This window comes from Chiroxiphia lanceolata, chromosome 17, assembly GCF_009829145.1.
Source record: "Chiroxiphia lanceolata isolate bChiLan1 chromosome 17, bChiLan1.pri, whole genome shotgun sequence".
In the NCBI taxonomy this organism is placed as follows: Eukaryota; Metazoa; Chordata; class Aves; order Passeriformes; family Pipridae; genus Chiroxiphia; species Chiroxiphia lanceolata.
The window spans coordinates 11,410,544-11,427,855 of record NC_045653.1 but is presented as its reverse complement, the minus strand read 5'-3'; the positions used below and the strand labels follow the sequence as shown (position 1 = coordinate 11,427,855).

Sequence of the window (17,312 nt, the reverse complement as noted above, 5' to 3'; positions counted from 1 at the left end):
GTCGAATCACAGCTGCGCTGCCAGGGAGTTTGGGCTCCTGCTCCACTCCCAGTCCCTCCAAAGAGAATGTCAGCCGGGCTGAGCTCTGCCTGCAGCAGGGACAGGTCAGACTCGCCCTCTCCTGCCACTGCTTCCCCTTCTGTGCTGCTGCAGGTGGCACCGGGGCGGGGGCAGGCAGGGCAGTCACCAGTACCCCCATGCCTGATGTCCCCGGTGTTCCATGCCGGTGCTGCCCAGAGGCTCGGGCTGTGCCTGCTGTCCCAGTGACCCTGGTATCCCATGCCGGTGCTGCCCGGTGCCCCGGGCCGTGCCCGGTGATCCCGGTGTCCCGGTATCCCATGCCGGTGCTGCCCAGTGCCCCGGGCCGTGCCCGGTGATCCCGGTGTCCCGGTATTCCATGCCGGTGCTGCCCGGTGCCCCGGGCCGTGCCCGGTGATCCCGGTGTCCCGGTATCCCATGCCGGTGCTGCCCCCTGCCCTCCGGTCGCGCTCACGGCACCGCCGGCACCGCCCGGCCGCGCTGCCCCCCGTGACGTCACCGCCCGTGTCCGGTGTCGCGGGGGGGGACACAGGGGACACACAGACACACAGACACACACACAGACACAGACACACACATACACACAGAGACAAACAGACACACACACACAGACACACAGACACACACACACACACACAGACACACAGACACACACAGACACCCACACACACGTGTCACCGTCACCGTGGCGACGCGGCGGGTGACGCGCCGTGCCCGCGGCCCTCCCCGGAACGGGCGGGCGGCGCGCGCTGAGCGCGTCACCGGGGGCGGCGGCGGCGGCGGCGGCTGTGACGGGCCCGGGGCGCTGCCATGGAGAGCGCGAACCAGGGTACGGCCCGGGGAGGGCGAGGGGAAGGGGGGGGGGCTTCGCTCCGGGCCACGGTAGCCTTGTGCCGGGGGGGATCCCGGGGGCGGGAGGTGCCGCTGCCGTGATGGGGGGGGGGCGCGGCCCCGGCGGTGGGAGCGGCCCCGGGGATGGGCAGCGGCCGGGGGTCGCTCCCCACCCCCAGACTCGTTCCCCGCTCCCGGGGACTCGTCCCCACCCCCGGTGCCGGGCCCGCGGAATGCCCGCTGTGCTGCCCTGGATTGCGGGAGATGCCCGTGTAGGAAAGTCCAGGGGAGGTCTCTCAGGTTTCTCTTCCCCTTTCCCCCCGCGGCCCCTTCCCCGCACCCCTCCCGTCCCGCCGCCCCCCTGCTTTGCATAACGCGCCGAGCGCTTATTCAGTGCCCTCTGCTCCTTGTCTGCGACAGATATCAACCTTAACTCTCCCAACAAAGGTCTGCTGGCCGATGCCATGACAGATGTTCCCGTGGACAACGCGGCCCGGAGCGCTGCGCCCGAGGGATTGACCCTGGCCGAGGAGGAGGAGCTGAGATCCGAGCTTGCCAAGGTAAGGGTTGGTCCCAGTTGTGTTCTGCTGGGAAGGAACAAACAGGAACCACAGGAGTGGCAGTGGTTGTTTTGTTTGATTGGGTTTTTGTTTGGCTGGTTTTCTGGTTTTTTTTTTTGTTGTTGTTGTCTTTTTTGGTTTTTAATTTTGCAGTGTTACCTTTGGGTCTCTCAGCGAATTGTTAAAAGGCACAAAGCTGGCAGATACTTCAAACGCTGTGGTGTGTTGTTTGCTCTTTCCCAGAACAGCCTAATTTAGGGCTTGAAGGAAATAGGCTTTTGATGCCGTGAGCTTGGTGTAGGCTTTTAGCTCCATTTGAAGCAGGAAAACACTTTAGGCAAATGCTATGCAAAAGAAACTCGTTTTTCCTTAGGAAACTGACACAATGGAGCACTTAATATGCCTTTTCCCTACCTTTTTCTCTCAAATATTTACTACACTACAGTCACCAAAAATAGTTGCCAATATGCTTTTGAAGAGCTGAGACGTTGTCCTGTAATATCCCAAAGTCTGAGCACTTTTTTGGGTTTAAAGGTCAGTTTATAATTTCTATGTGAAACATGGCTGAAGATAATTGCAACTCTTTCTTTGTTGTCCTTTCCTTCATTTGAGACTCTCGTGGTGGTTCTTTGACTGGCGTATTTTGGCAAGGGAGGACTTTGCTGCTCTGGGTGGTCACACAGAGCTTGGTGAGCTGAAGTTTAAGTAGAAATTTACCCTTTCTGCCTGGAAACAGCTCCAGAGTGCTTTGAAAGTGTTGCAAGAGAGATCTCTGAGGAAAAACTCCTTGCTTTGACAACATCAGAGGAAAAGAATCATAAGATAAAACCTTAATTCATAAGGTTTGGCAGCTGAATTGCATCTGCTGTTGAAATTGCAACACAAAGAATGGGCTCTGTTAATCTCTGTGCCACTAAGTCACCACTCCACTGACTTGTATGGATGTCTTCCCAGTTGAAGTTTGATCTGTAAGCCTCCCATTCCAATACAGTTCATGCTGAGTTGAATTGCTCTTCGTGCACCTGACGTTCTTCCCAATTTTTAAAATTCACGTTAACAAGTTGGCTTAATTTCCGAGATTTTACTAAACTGTGATTTAAGGCAAACCTCTGCCTCTCTCTAAGGTTGAAGAAGAAATTGGTACTCTCAGGCAAGTTCTGGCAGCTAAAGAGAGGCACTGTGGAGAGCTGAAGAGGAAGCTGGGTCTGACTCCCTTGGATGGGTTAAAGCAAAACCTGTCCAAAAGCTGGCACGATGTCCAAGTCTCCAACGCGTAAGTGTTGCTTACATTGCACATGTGTTTAAGTAGGACTATGTATGACACTTCCCAGCAGTGTATTTCAGAGCTGTTCCAAGTAGGTAGAGGCTTCTCCTCTAATGGGTATGTAGAGTAAAAGGCACTTAAAAAAAAATCATTGCTGTTTTATGTTTGCGGCAATGGAATTTTTATACGTGTGATCTGCATAAATTGTTGCTGGATGCTCTTTCCCGTGGAGTTAGAGATCTGGATCATCACTTAAACAGTCCAGTTTGCCCATTTCTGCCCATTTTTTGAGGCAGAGGCAGCTGCTACTTTGCCCTGAACTCAGGCTCAAAGGGAAGTAGAGGGAGTTTCACAGCTGTGCTGCACAGTGCTAGTTCAGAGCGTTTCCTGGGTCAGACAGCCTGAATTAAAAGCCTGCACTTCCTAGGAAAAAAATCTGTGGTATTAGTGTTCATTGCCAGAGTCATTTCTGCCTAAAGAAGGTGTGAAGTGAGACTGACTGTTCCTGAACAGGTATTAAGGGTATGGTCACTGCTGTGCTTGAGAGACCCAAAAGCAGAGTCCAAGAGGTAAGTTTGACCCTGCAGTGGGTGTCAGGGACTCTGGGTGCCCATAGAGGCATCATTCAGGCTAAAAAGTCTCCTCTAATTTAACTGGGATTTGGAGTTACTGACAGTGATACTGCAGAGCGGATCATTGAGCTGTTCATCTCACTTTTTATTCTTTCCCTTCTCCTCATCTTCCCTCCTCCAACCCTGCCCCATTTCTGTTATTCCTTTGTCACTGAAATCTGTGTCATTGTCTTCTAAAAAAAAAATGAATATTAAAGTTATATTCATTAACACTTTCTGTTTCTAGTTATGTGAAAACATCTGAGAAACTTGGAGAGTGGAATGACAAAGTGACACAGTCTGACTTGTGAGTGCCTCGGGCTCCTCAGCGTCGCCTCCTTGCTGCCTTCCCCGATTTGTGCTGCTCCTTGTTCTCACAGGCATCAGGGCTTGGTTGGGAGCTGGAGGCCTGGTGAAGCAGGATTGTTACTTCCAGCATGCCTGGCTTCCAGCTAGAAACATCCCTCAGTTGCAGAGGAGATGAGTAAATGTTACTGCCATCAACTCTCTCATGGTCTTGCTGTTGCAGAAGCAAAATTCCAATCAGTTACCAGACCACATTTTATCCAAAAAAAAAAAAAGAGAGGGGACAAAAGTTTAACCACAGTTTCCTTTCAGCTGGTAATTGGTAGGTCAGTGTGTTGTTATCAGATGTCTTATTAGTGAACCTCTATCTTTACTGTGAAACTGTTTCTCTTCTCATCATCAGATGTGGTAGGAATTGGTTTGACTATTGGCTTTCTGTATGGCCACCTGGGAGGGAAGGGGCTGGAGGTGTTTCCCTGTAGCTGGAAATAGGGGCTGTGCAACTGCCAGTGTGTTCATGAGCTTCTGAATCTTCTGCATTGATGTGTGAACCTTTTCCTGATGTCAGCACTAGAAAGCCATGAATTGTAGTCTTTTCTGTATATCCGAGCAGGCGACAAATGCAGACAAAGAGCATCTGGCTACTTCTGCTTCTGGAAGATATTCTTTAATTATATTAGAGCTCTGTTCATGTTAGACACGAATCATTGATTCCTGCTTCATAGCTGAACCTATGGGAGCCCTTTAATGTTTTCTGCACTGAAGTTTCTCTCTCTGTGTCCTCTGTTGAAGGAGATGATGATTTAGCTAAGAGGAAAATGTGGATTGGGAGCATCCCATCATTAGGCAAGGTGGCAGTGGTCTAGCTGGGGCGAGTGAATTCTGGGTGGTGTGAACTGCCTGTGATATCTCACTTCCTCTGAGCTGTCTGAGCTGGGAGCTGGTGCTTGTGTGTGTTTTGTACCCCCAGTGTTCTCACAACCCCTAAGGTACTGTTTCATGGGTAGAGAAACATGATTTCTAAATATTAGAAAACAAATGTTTTGAGTGTTTGTCCAGGTCATGCTGTATTGGTAAAATAGAGCTTTGTGTGTGGCAATCAGATTTTTTTGGCCCTGAGCTCAGTTCACTGCTCTGTGCTTTTAATACAGAGCTGCCACAGCATGTAGGAAGGGAGCAGAAGATGCAAAGTCTTTCAATTCCTGACACCTTCTGAACTGCAGGCTTTGTTTCTTTGTGCTCAGTGTTTGAACATGCTTAAATAAAAGAAACTGGGGCTTAGGTGTCTCCCTGCCTTTCAAACAGCTCTTTTCCTTCTGGCTGTAACAGAGAGGCTGAAGCTGTTGTCAGAGAAGTAAAGCCCTTGATACTGTAAGTGTAAAGAGTCACTAATAATGTGGAAAGTGTCAAAAGAAGCATCTGCAGTGAATGTTGGTGCTGCCTCTAACCTCCATTGTGTTTGTAGATATCTTTCAGCCAGCAGCACACTGGAGGACTGGAATGAAAAATTAACTCAATCAGAAGCGTGAGTGTCTTAACCTTCAGCATTAACAAATGCCTTCCTGACAGTGCTGCCACTAACATGCTGTGCCCCTTCTCCCAGTCCTCTGCTTTCACTAGATCTATTTAGATCTTTGTCTTTCCCAGCTTTCACTTTTTTAACCCAATAAATGCCTCTTCTGGGAGAGGGAGCTTTTCTTCAAGCCAATATTCAAATGATTTCATTGTAGTCCAAGTGATACTTCACAAATTCCTGCCTGCTCCCAGGAACTGGCTGAAACCCCTGGGTAGCTGAGACCTGTGTGCCACAGGTTATACCTTGAGCTGAGAAGCTGTGGAATAACCAAACTGATCTCTTTTTGTGCTCTGCAGAAAACAGGGGATTTTTTTTTTTTTTTTGCTGTGGTACCTGATGAGAACAGATAGAGCTGTAGTGTCCAGGGCAGCTCTTCTGGCTCGTTGGGGCCACAAATGCACTCAACCAGCTTAAACCTCACAGCTGTTCTACTCCAGTTGTTGACTGCAAAGCTCTTTTAGCCATGTTTTTATTAAATGCCTGAAATTAAATTCTCATCTGGACTAAATTATGGAAGGATATTAAGGAAGTTGGCCTTTGTCCTTCTCGCTGTGCCTTTCCCACAGTATGTAGGGCAGTCCCTTACAGTGCTGCAGTGGGAGCAGGTAGGTTGTGTCACTGTTTTCTGAGCTGATTTAAACCATGGTAAGGTAGGTCTTAAGTGGGAGCCAGCTTTTCCTATTCTCTGGAGAGGGTATGAAATGCAGTCCTTGAAGCTGGCTGGTTATCACCGTTGTGTGTGAATAGACAGTTTTCTTCCTAAGATGGTTCAAAGAGGAGCAGAGATAAAAAGTAGGAGTAGCAGAAAAAACTTTCAAGTATGCAGGTCTACTTTCAACGTTCCCTGGGTGTTTTCTAGATTAAGAAGCTGTAAACTGTCAGTATTTCATTTGCTAAGTAGAATGACCTTGGTTTTTATGCTCGCTGACAGTGTGGCTGAGTCCAGGGGTGTTTAATCAGGGTTCCTCCCTGGGTGTGCCTGCTGGAATAGAAAACTTCTGGTTGTATCTGTTTCCTTGTACTTCATAAGCACCAGAAATGTGGCGGAAACGTGCTTTTGTGGAGCACTTAGGGCCTGAATAGCTGGGGCACGTTAGTTTTCCTGCTTGCTTTGGCACTGGGCAGCGACAGTCAGTGCTGGCAAGGTAGAGGCTGATTGAAATGGAGAGGTGGGGGGGATGGAAAGGTGAGATTCCAGCAGTGCTTCAGAAATCAATCAGAATTTCTGCTTCTCAGTCTGAAGTTCAGCAAGTGCAAAGAGGCAAGTTCAAGAAGCCCAAGGATGAGGTTTTATTCATACGTTTTGGGGTTTTTATGCAAATGAATCCTCTTTCCTGTTTCAGAGCTGCTCTGTATTGTAACTAACAGGGCTCCTGACTGAACTGGGACTGGGCCTAACTGCCAACCTCACAGTGCTTCTGTGTGCTGTGGAATTTCCTGGTAGTGGCAAATCCTGGCCACAGACTTGCCCTCTGCATAGACAGGGCAAAAACCATCCCAATGTGTTCCTAGATCAGGTTTCACTGCAGCCAGGGCATGAGATGACTTAGATGGTTTGTGTCTTTAGCCAGACAGCTCAAATGGTGATTGCTGTATAAAAGCAAGTGAGAGGAAGCTGCTATTAATGGATAAAGGAGGATTTGTGGGGGCAGGTCTTGCTCTTCCCTGTGGGGTTTATAGGAGAGGGGTGCAATGAAATGTTGAGATACGACGGGATGAATAGCACAGGGCAGAGATCATTTCTGCAGCTTGTGCTGCAGCCAATTGCCTGTTAGTAAAGCAGGGTATTAACCAGAGCTTATATTTATTACTCCCAGATTTGGATTATTCCATTGTGCTTTGTGCTGGTGCTAAGGGAAGAAAGTGAGTGCTTGTGAATTTAAACCCATGGAAAACCTGGCCATGGTGCTTGCAGGAGAAGAGTTGCAACTTCTAGGTCAGGGCTGGGCGTAGTTAAGTTGCATTAAAGTCTTGTATAATCTGATCCCTGGCTGTCACAGATGCAACTCCACATGTGTGGCTGGTGGCAGTTCTGGGTTAGAGCTGCTCATCCCCCTGTGCCTCCCTGGCTCTGCCTCCTGCCTGGCAGTGGAGAGGTGTGTACGTGCGTGTGGGAGCTGTGGATGCAGGACTAGGCTGGCCATCTGATCCAGCTGCTGCTTTTTTGTTCTTCCAAGTTTATGTTTAATCCAGGCAGTTTCCTTGATCTAGACTGCTGTGCCAGCACAAACAGTTGTGCTGGAGGAAGGAGCAGACGGGGGCAGAAGTAGCAGCACCTGAGTGCTCCATCTTCAGTGATATTAGAAATTTTGCTGTCAGGTGTGGAAAATACAGTTGGAAAATCTCTGGTCTTTATCTGCTGAAGCTGGACATAGTACCTGGAAGCTTGCAGCGTGTGCATGGTGTGATGGTGTCCCTTGAGGCTGTGAACCCTTCCCCAGTGCTGAGCTCTGGGACCCAAGTGCCAAACAGACCTGGAGTCAGCACTGCATACTTTGGTGAGCACGAGGTCTTCCACATTTGTTAGGCAGCTGTAAATCAAATCCCATGACAGGGCTCAGCCAGGGAGGAGCCTGGCTGCTGAAGGCAGGTTCTTTTGGATTCACTGAATTCAAGAGGAATTTGTCAGAAAAATATGTAGGTTATAGGAATTCTCTTTTAGGAGCAGGAAGAGGGAAGGAAAAGCTGATGCAGTTTTGCCCTGCTCTGCATAAGTCTCGTGTACATTTGTTATTCAGAAATACTTTTCTGTGGTTCTTAAAAAAAAATCCCAACAAACCATCATGTTGTAGTTGGAATTGCTCAAATCCAGTTCGGGTGGTGTGGTGCTGTCCACACACTTCTGTCTGGAGAGAAGGAGCTGTGAGTAAGTCAGCTGTCACTGTGGTGTTTGTAGCCAGGGGAGCTCAGGCATGAGAGAACTGTAGGCTGTTTATAATGCCCTTCTCCTAAATGTCCTCATGAGGCAAAAAAATAATCTCAAGGTGAAGTATTTGGAATAAGAAAACGTGTCTTAAAACGTTGAACTTGTTTTCCAGCCCGAGTATTTTCTTTATAGTTTCAAGAGTGACATGAATCTACACGTTAATCACCAACTGGGGAACAGTTTAGAGAGAAATCAGTTAATGAAAGTGGCTCAAAGAATCTTTGTTCCAGAGATTAGTCTCATCTGAGGGAAACAAAGGTTCTCAAGTGTCTGTCTTCTCCATCTCGGGTATAAGCTCAAATAATCAGCTGACAAATACAAGCTGTCAGACTTCTTACCTACTGTGGTTAATGGTAACTGATAGGAAACTTCTCTACCATTTATTTCTAAAATGCAGTTGTAGAGATAATGCTGATTCCTGCATTTCTTCTCTATATAGTGATGCTGGTCTTACCTCTTGCTGCTTTCCTCCAAAACCTAACACAACAACAAATGCTGTAACTTCCTCAAGGCGGCAAGGATGATATGGAATAGGTTCCTAGACTTATTTTTCCCAAGAAGTCCAAAAGATAGTTGAGCTATTGGGCTACAATGCTGTGGTGTTACAGCTTCCACATGGAAAGTTGGTTTTGCTTTGCTTTTTTTGCAAATGTTTGTGTCAGATTTAAGAACGTACAGTCAAAGTGGTAAAGTGAGCGTATGGAAAGGTTAATCCTACACTTCCAGCTTTTTTAAAAACTTCAAATATTTGAATATATGCAAGTCAGTGAAGTTAGTGCAGCTCACTAATCTAGCTTCTTTGCTTTAATAAGGGGTCCTTTTTCAAAACTGGGGGGGGACAATTTCAGATCCGACCCAGTAGTTCAATTTATGATGTTTTTTTCTACTTAGCTACAAGAAGACCCAGGAAACCCTTTCCCAGGCGGGACAGAAGACTTCAGCAGCCCTTTCCAATGTAGGTTCTGTTATCAGCAGGAAGCTTGGTGACATGAGGTAAGATTCTGGTTTGCACTCCAGTGCTTTGATCTTGGTTTCAAACAGGAATGAGACTTTAGACAATGACCAGGCTTATTTTCATTTTTCTGCTTAGTTGGCAGCACACTGCTGTTGATGTACTACTCCCTTGTGTGTGGCCCTGTGCATTGTAGTTTAGGACAGATTAAACACTTATTGAAGAGTTATTGGTAATATAAAGCCTGTTCTAAGGCATTTAAGTTTGATTTGGTTTAGGAGAACTGACTGAACATTTTTAGAAGCCTTCCCCCTTTTACTGTCATATGGTTTCTCTGCAGATTTTATGTCATATGTACAAAACTAGTATTAAGGTTTCCCTTTTCCATTCCTTAGTGGATTATGGAGCTGTGTTTTCTCAGTGTTATTTTTTCAGATTAGAGAGGGGTCATCCCTCCTGTGCTCTGTTATGATTTAAAACAGGGCAAAGTCTGGATGCTGCATTCCATGTGGTTTCCAGTCCTGTGTGTTGACATTCTGTGGAAAAGGGCAGCATGTCTTCCAGGCACAGTTATATCATGTTGGTTGGAAAATACCAGTTGATTCAGAAGATTATGACAACATTAAAAATTTGTTGCTGTGGGTGATGATTATCTCGATTCATCTTAAGCAGATGACCACTGGAGTAACCACAAATTTAAACCTCTCCAAACTGGAAGAGAGGCTGTTTCCCCTGGCTGAGGTTCTTGCTCTGTGAGATTCTCAGCTGTACAAAGTTCAAGGTTAAAATTGGTGATTTACCTGCTCTTCAGAACTTTAAGCTGGAGCCCCAGTGGCAACATCCAAATTTTTCATGAAGAATCCCTTGACCATGTTTTCCCGGATTTGAGAGTTAATTCTGAATATACAGCCTATCAAGGTTAATAAGGAAGAATTCTTAGAGCTTGTGTTTAACATGCTGTATCAGACCTTGGATTGAATGGGTAGCTGTCATTCTTTGTAGGGAATTTCCTATTCCACTGTGGCTGTGAGTATCCGAGTGGTAAGAACTTGTTGGCCTCTGATCACATAGTACTCTGTCCTCAATGAGTTGGTTACTGTGTTCCTGGAGGGTATTTTTTGGTGTTTTCAGTAGCTCACATCTAAATTTGGCAGAGGACTAGCTGGCTCCCTACCCTTTGCAGCATTCAAGTTGTAACTTTTCTTTCCTGGAAACTCCCTAGTCTGGTAGAAGAAGAGATTTTCATGTAATAACAGCAGATTGCAGATACTGGCACAAGATGTGGTGGGAACACATTTTGCCAAACTGATAAGTGAATTTGGTGCCTGGCTTCTGCAGTCTGGCCAGGCTGTTGCAGCAAAGGCATGGGAACTGTGCTTTTTTGGGACCAACTGGGGAACTCCTGAACCAGTGTTGCCACCAGCAGGAGCTGTTTTGGCAGGCTTGGTCCTGCCTGTTTGCTTTTAGTTGGGAGAATGCAGGTCATGCAGCTGCAGAGATGTTTGTGCCATCCCAGGAGCAGATGATGGAGGGAGGGGACTCCGGGCTGCTCTCCTGGTGACAGAGCTGGCCTGGCACAGTCACTGTGAAAATTGGCCCTGTAATCAGCTGGCCTAGGAACGAGCCAGGCCTTTGCAGCAATGGTTTTGCACAGCATCAGTCACTAAATTAAACATCTGTATTCCTTTTTATAGCTAATACCTTGGGTGAGGTGTTATGAAATAGAGGCAACTTCTGTCTTATCAGTTGGGAATCCCTGCCAAAGTTATTTCAGCAGGATTTGTATTTGTGGCCCTGTGGGGGAACACAGTAATGATTTTTTTTTAAGACTTTCAGTTTTTCTCTGCATATATAAACAGACTTCTGTCTCCTGTGCTGCATCCAAGTCTTCCTATTTCTGATTCTGAATGAGGTTTAACTCTGAGCATAAGTTTTTGCAGGAACTGTCCCACTTTTCACCCTTGCCAGGTGAAACTCTGGTGTTCTGGTATGTGATCAGAGCTGATGAGGAGTGAAGTCTGTTGTATTGCCGTGATCACTGCTCTGAACGAGCGGGATGATTTCTGCTCCCAGAGAATCTCCATTACAGGCCTTGTAGCCTACACTGCAACCTCCATTACTGTACTCTGGGGTTTTTTTCCCCTCTTACACTACAAATTCACTTGTAAAGCAAGTTTATTTTCCACCTCTGGAAGTGTTGAGATAACAGAAGGGATTTCCTTGTTTAGTCAGCCTTCACTGGTTGATAAATGCAAGGAAGGCATGATGAATGGGACAGAGCCTCGGGTGCACCGAGGGCGTAGGCGTAATTCCATTAGAAATGCTTGGGCCAAAATGTTCTTATATACAAGCAATGTGCCCCTGGGTTAAATCTTTAGGGTTGCTGTATTCTGGTCAAAATAATTTTAAATGTTCTGGGTGTGGATTGTAAGGAGACCTTGTGAAGTTCATGTTGTAACCTTGTCCTTGCTGCATTAATGCTCTGTTGGATTGAGGGGAGAAAATGTACCTTAGTGGGCTGGATTTTTTTCAAATCTTGGCCAGTTCAGCCTTTTCTGTTATCTCCACCTACAGTTAAAAAGTAAATTGGCTTTTAGACATTTTGTTCCTGCATTTTACTGATTCCAGTAAACTGCAAAATTGGAGTGTTTTCTTTTTGTTGCTGCGTGGGTTTGTGTCCACCAATGCACTTCACGTTGTCTGATGAACTTTGCTGCTGTATGTAATGCTACAAGCGAATTCGTTATGAAATGTTAGCCTGATCCCAAAAGTACCTGCAAATTCCTGAATCAATGCAAACTCGAAATCCTTGTGGAAGGAGGAAAAGGGTTACTGGAAGGTCCAGGCCAAGATACTGAACAAGCGAACCAGTTGCTTGTGGTATTGCTTACAGAGCAGCTTGGTGCATGGATGTATCTATGTTGTTCTCCTTTAAGCAACAGTAAGTAGAAAGTTAATTTATTTCACATGCAAAGGCAGCATTTCAAGGAGTCTGCCCTGCCAAAGAGCCGACTTGGATGCATAGGGAAATGAAACCACAAAGCCCAACGTCTTCACTCTGGCTGTCAGGAAAAACCCTTGTGCTCCTTGCCAAGTGCTTCACATCCAGCTTGCCATGGCTGCTTCCTGCAGCAGAGACAAAACTTATAGTTATATTTAAGTGGAATAAAACACTGCTGTGGCAGGAGAAGCTCCTTTAGAGCATCCTGGTAATCTTACTAATAGAAGTAGAAAACCCTGGTCTGTTGTTCTGAGGTGCTACTGCATTGCAGAATCCCAACCTAAAAATGGGCAACCAGGTTATGGGGTAAACACGATACCTTTAATCTTATCTTTATTAGGCTGCAGTGCATTCGTTCTCTGAGCTGTAACTTTATGATTTTCAGGCTTGTGCAGGTATCCACTGCAGGTTGCCCTTAGACAAGTTCTCATCAGAAGTCCAAGCAATGCTGTCTTTGTATGAGAGACCACGGGGGGATTTGGGGGAAGGAGGTATCTCTACCAATTTAGCTGGTGCTTGGTGAAACCTTCAGTTTAGAAAAAAAATGCTTAAAACAAACATGTGAAAGCAATGGATAGGAATAGGAAAAATGTTTTGTTTTGCTGTTGCACACCCGCTCCTTCCCCTCCCCAGCACCCTGGCTCTGAGTTGCTGGAGGTGCTGTTATTGCTCTTTGAAAAATATCTCTGCTTGCCTTGAGTCAATGAAAAGCACTGGTTTTTTGCTTGCTTCTGTGGTTTATTTTAAGAGGTTTTCTCCTGAGTAGTTGACTTTGCTGTCCCATGATTCTGTGACCGTGTCCCTGCGTTTAGTGTTTAGCTCTGCACAAGTTTCTGACTGTTGCTTCCCTTTTCTCTCTGCTGCCCATGGCCTCTCCTAGGGCTCACTCCATCTCGCATTCCCTTAGGTAAGATACTCTTCAAGGCTCTAAAAGAGCATTTGTTTCTGTGCCAGGCCCTTGCAGACCTTAAAGGGGAAGCTGGTTATTTAAGCCTCGCCTACACTTTTGACACAGATTGAGAAATCTACCACAAACCAATGCCCTGGGATTGACTCTTGTATTGCAGTTGCAGTTAAATACTTACTGTCCTGCATCTGGAAAACGAAATTCTGGGCTGCAGCTGTTAAATAAGGGGAGAGAGGGCTGGCTGTTACCACTTGGGTTGTCCACAGCAGCCTGTGTGTGGACAGTGAGTGCTTCAGACCCAGGGTTATGCTGCTTTTGCACGGTGTCAGTGTGAAACTGTCATTAACTTTTCCCTCCTTATTCCAAATGCTTCCGAGCAGCAGTTACTCCATTCGCCACTCCATAAGTATGCCAGCCATGAGGTAATGTAGCACTGTGCCTGTGTCTGCTGCGTGGGGCTGGGGGGTGGTACAGCTGCCTCCATTGCTGCTGGGGTTTTTGTTCTGACTTGTACAACTGGTTCTCTTCTCGAGCAGACCCTGCTCCGAGCATGGATTAACCACAGCCTGCAGTTTGACTGATTTAGGGAGGGTTTACCCGATATCTCTTATGGTTAATTAGCACATGTGTTGTTCTTGAACTAAGCACAGTGTTGCACCCGTACCAAAGTCTGATTGAAATTTGCAGCTTTCAGGGGTCCCTGAAGGGCAGGATTACAGTTCTCTCACAATGTACAACATGGCCATTGCTAATACCAAGATGAATCCTGACTAGAACCCTCTGTCTTCAGCCTGGGACCTCAGTGCCCTTCTCAGCCTGCCCTCGTGGTGCCTTAGGTGGTGATCTCCTTGCAGGAGAAATGACTACCAGGGCTGGACAAGGCCCACAGAAACTCTCTCTGTTCATTCTCATTCCAGATCAAGGGAGGTTATTTTATGGCTGCAAATATAAAGCGATTCCTTGGAACAAAAATAACTGAGATGAGACGAGTCATCTCCCAGCGCTCCTGCAGCCTGGCCCGGGGGAGCAGCACTATGAGTAATTGCCTGGTCTGGAAGCTCAGTACAGAGCTCTCCCTGAAATCCTTTGCCAGAGAAGCAGCTTGTTGGGTTGTCAAACAACTGACCTGGTTTTCTTTGCTAGAAATATGAAATGCTCTGATTAATTTATTACACTGTGGTTTTCATGAGCATTTCCTGATGTAAATGATCACTCCTGTAGAAATAAAACTGCTGATAGGTGCAGGCACATGGCCCTTCCCCTTCCCGCCCACGGGATGTGATATGGGAAGCTGAAGCCTTTGTTTTAAACGCTTCTCAGCTTTCCCTTTCCATTATTTAAAACAAAATGTTTTTAGTTGGAAGCCTTGTAAAACTAAGAGCTGATTTCTTCTCTACTTACTGTGCCTTGATTCCCCAGTGAACTAGGACTTGTTTCCCTCAAGATTCTAGCTTAAGCAATTGAGTGGATTGCACGTGGTGTAAATGTTTTCCTCCAGAGTTTGTATGTGGTGTTCTTGCCTGGTGTGCCCGAGAGATTTGTGCCAAAGGCTGTGAGGAGCTGGAAGTGTTCTGGGTACTGGTGTCACTGCAGGGGAACAGCCACAGAGCCCAGTCACGCTGTGCCATTTGATATGGTTAAGAACTAACTTGTCTTGATTTGTTGTTTTGATTTTTTTTTTTCCCATCTTCTTTCTTCAAGGAATTCTGCAACCTTCAAGTCCTTTGAAGATAGAGTTGGGACCATAAAGGTAACAGTCTGCTTTGCCTTGTAAACACACAGTATGAAACCTTGTGCAGAAACTTTAATTTCTGCAATGTTTTTCTTGTAGACTAGTATTCGGGCAAATGGCCTCTCAGATATGTGAAGTCTTGGCTACAGTAGGTGACCTCGACAGGGGGGAATTGACTTGGTATTCCCAGTGCTGGTTTCTTGTTATCCTTACTCTCTTCTCTCCTTCCAGAATAGAGTGGTGGGCAGCAGGGAAAACAGCACTGACGGCCTGCACTCCCCCTCGGGAGCTGGGGACAAGTCTCCACAAGACAACGCTCCTTTCTAGACCTGGATGTGGCTTTGCACGGCTGTGCACAACTGGAAGAGCCCCCTCCCTCCCAAACCTTCACCACAGCAACAACATGCCGATCCAAGAAGGGGCTGAGAGCCAGTCAGGAGAGATCCATCCTTCATTCATAGACACTGCTGCTGGATCCAAGTCAAATAACGAGAATGCAAAGTTTTGTACACAAATAATATTTTACACTAAAGTTTGTAGATTAAATGTATCACTGCTGTCCTTTTGGGAGAGCGTGTAAGCTGGAGTTTCCTTAAAGTAGCTCAGAAATGCAACTGCTATAGATAAAATCAGTTTCCCCTTGTCTGACATAGCTTGGAGCAGATCGTGGCCCTGAGAAGCACGAGGAGGGCAGTTACTGGAGAAGCCAAATGCATGCTAAAGCACCTTAGCTTTAGCTTCTGGCTCCATTCTCTGTGTGGGACATGCCATGCAGCTACTCTGGATGCTCCCAGGCTTCTCCTGTTACTGTTTTCTCTGGCTCTCATTGGAGCAGCCTGGTAAACGGGGTAAACAGTTGATTTTTTTTTTTTTTTCTTCTGAGCTCCCAAAAGGGAAACTTCACTTAGCAGCTGCCTCGTTGTTACACTAATGCTCTAGCTTTAACAAAACTAAGAATCTTTATTTTTAAATGCAATGAACTTTAAAGAAATAAAGCTTAAAAACAGACAAAAAAAAAAAAAAAAAGCTTTGGCATCATATTAGGGCGATGCTCCCTTGGACTCTGAAGCTGAATTGCAAGCCTTACATCACTTACGCTTTACTTGTTTATGATTTGTTTTCTGTAGAGAAGACTGCAAGGTTTCCAAAGCTGGTTGTTGAGCACTGGAGTTTTGCATCATGCAGTCATAGCAGCATGCTTATAAAGCCAGTTCTTGTGTTAAATTCAGTGGTGCACTCTGTTTCCCGAGTGTATGAAACTTGCTTCTCCCTTCTCAGCTTATGCCTTCGTTCTCGGAGGAGGAATTTCTGGAGGCTGGAAAATGGATACCATTGGAGGGACTTGACTCTGCTCTCCGAGGGCTCCTCCAGCTGGTACATCTGGCTGTGACTGGATGGGTTTCTCAGTTGAAAGCCCCAGCTCTAATTTTGGTTTACATAACTGGCAGAGAGTCACGGAGCTCCCTCAGTCCCCCCAGGGACTGGATGTTTTGCTCTTTTGATGTCCAACTTCATTGCTCAGGAGCTTACAAATTCCAAGTTTTCTTCTAGAGGCCTGATCTTATTCTAGTGCCTCCACATAGAAATACCTAGAGTGAGCAAATCTGTGCCTTAGAGGCGAAGTGGGACTTACTCAGGTCTTTAGACTTATGTACGTATCTGGGTAGTTTTAGTGGTTTATCACCCGGGAGGGACTGAACTGTCTCTGACCCTTTAGAGAAGCAAGTTTTGACACTGATTTGATTAATCTCCATTTCCCCCACCCCTGCTCCCCTCCCTCTGCAGACCTGGGGATGAAATGTTAGTGGGCAGATGTACTAGGCCATAGGTGGAGTATAGAGTGTCGTTCACTGGCGCTCCTTGTTTGACTGGAACTGGCCTCCCTGCGAGGAGCAGAGCCAGTGAAACCGGGACTGCGGGAGCTTGGGTATGGAACTGTTTCTCTTTAAGGTAAAGATTGAGGAAACTTGTCAATAAAGGATTCCTTTGGGAGAAAATGGGGTGAATGTTGTTGTCTTCTTCTAACAGCACCGAACTCCGCTCTTGGGTGCTTGTTATGAACTTGTCAGGTAAATACCGACTGCCTGCAACAGCCTGAGGCAAGAAACAACTGAAATATTCTGTCCTATCCCTCTGGCTCGTTGTCTGTCAGCTCTCCAGATGCTTTCTCATGAAGGAATGTATACTAAATAATATTTGCAGTCTGATGTTTCCTTTTCAAGATGCAGGACATGGTTCCTGAGCCGTGCCTGTGCCCTGGGCTGGGGAGCTCCAAGCTCCATCACTTCACTCCCTTTGCCACCGGTGCTGCAGGTGAACCTCAAGCTTCCTGAGGTTCCTCGAGCTTCCTGAGCTGGGAGCGTGGGACTGCAGTCCCAGCAGTAACCTTGGCAGTGGGAGCTGAGCCTGGAGAAACTTCTAATGTGGAAAAGCTGCAGCTGTGGTGCTGGCGCGGCTTCCCAGTGTGATACCTCAGGGAATCCGTCGCCTCCGTGGAAGCTCTGGCAGTCAAACAGCACGGCACAGGGGGAGCAGTGGATGGATGGCTGGAGCTGGGAGCTGCTCTCTCTCAAGTTTAAAAGGGAAGTGGAGAACAGGCAACTATGT

The 17,312-nt window shown here is 46.7% G+C and overlaps 1 protein-coding gene across 23 annotated transcripts; it reads left to right on the top strand.

Annotated features, from left to right (window-relative positions):
• Nucleotides 1-754: 754 nt before the first annotated feature.
• On the top strand, nt 755-16,702 carry TPD52L2 (TPD52 like 2). Of its 23 annotated transcripts, XM_032704868.1 has the most exons (11): nt 1,089-1,170; nt 1,291-1,430; nt 2,555-2,703; nt 3,553-3,612; nt 5,077-5,136; nt 9,005-9,106; nt 12,947-12,973; nt 13,354-13,395; nt 14,675-14,723; nt 14,805-14,853; nt 14,937-15,052. In XM_032704868.1, the coding sequence occupies exons 1-10, from the start codon at nt 1,104-1,106 to the stop codon at nt 14,838-14,840; spliced, it is 732 nt and encodes a 243-aa protein (XP_032560759.1). In that variant the 5' UTR covers nt 1,089-1,103; the 3' UTR covers nt 14,841-14,853; nt 14,937-15,052. The 23 variants fall into 23 exon arrangements, with proteins under 23 accessions (XP_032560757.1, XP_032560771.1, XP_032560765.1 ...); XM_032704866.1 differs by lacking the exons at nt 1,089-1,170; nt 14,805-14,853 and adding an exon at nt 755-868 and having other exon boundaries at nt 14,937-15,270; XM_032704871.1 differs by lacking the exons at nt 1,089-1,170; nt 14,805-14,853 and adding an exon at nt 763-868 and having other exon boundaries at nt 1,318-1,430; nt 14,937-15,270.
• Nucleotides 16,703-17,312: the final 610 nt, after the last annotated feature.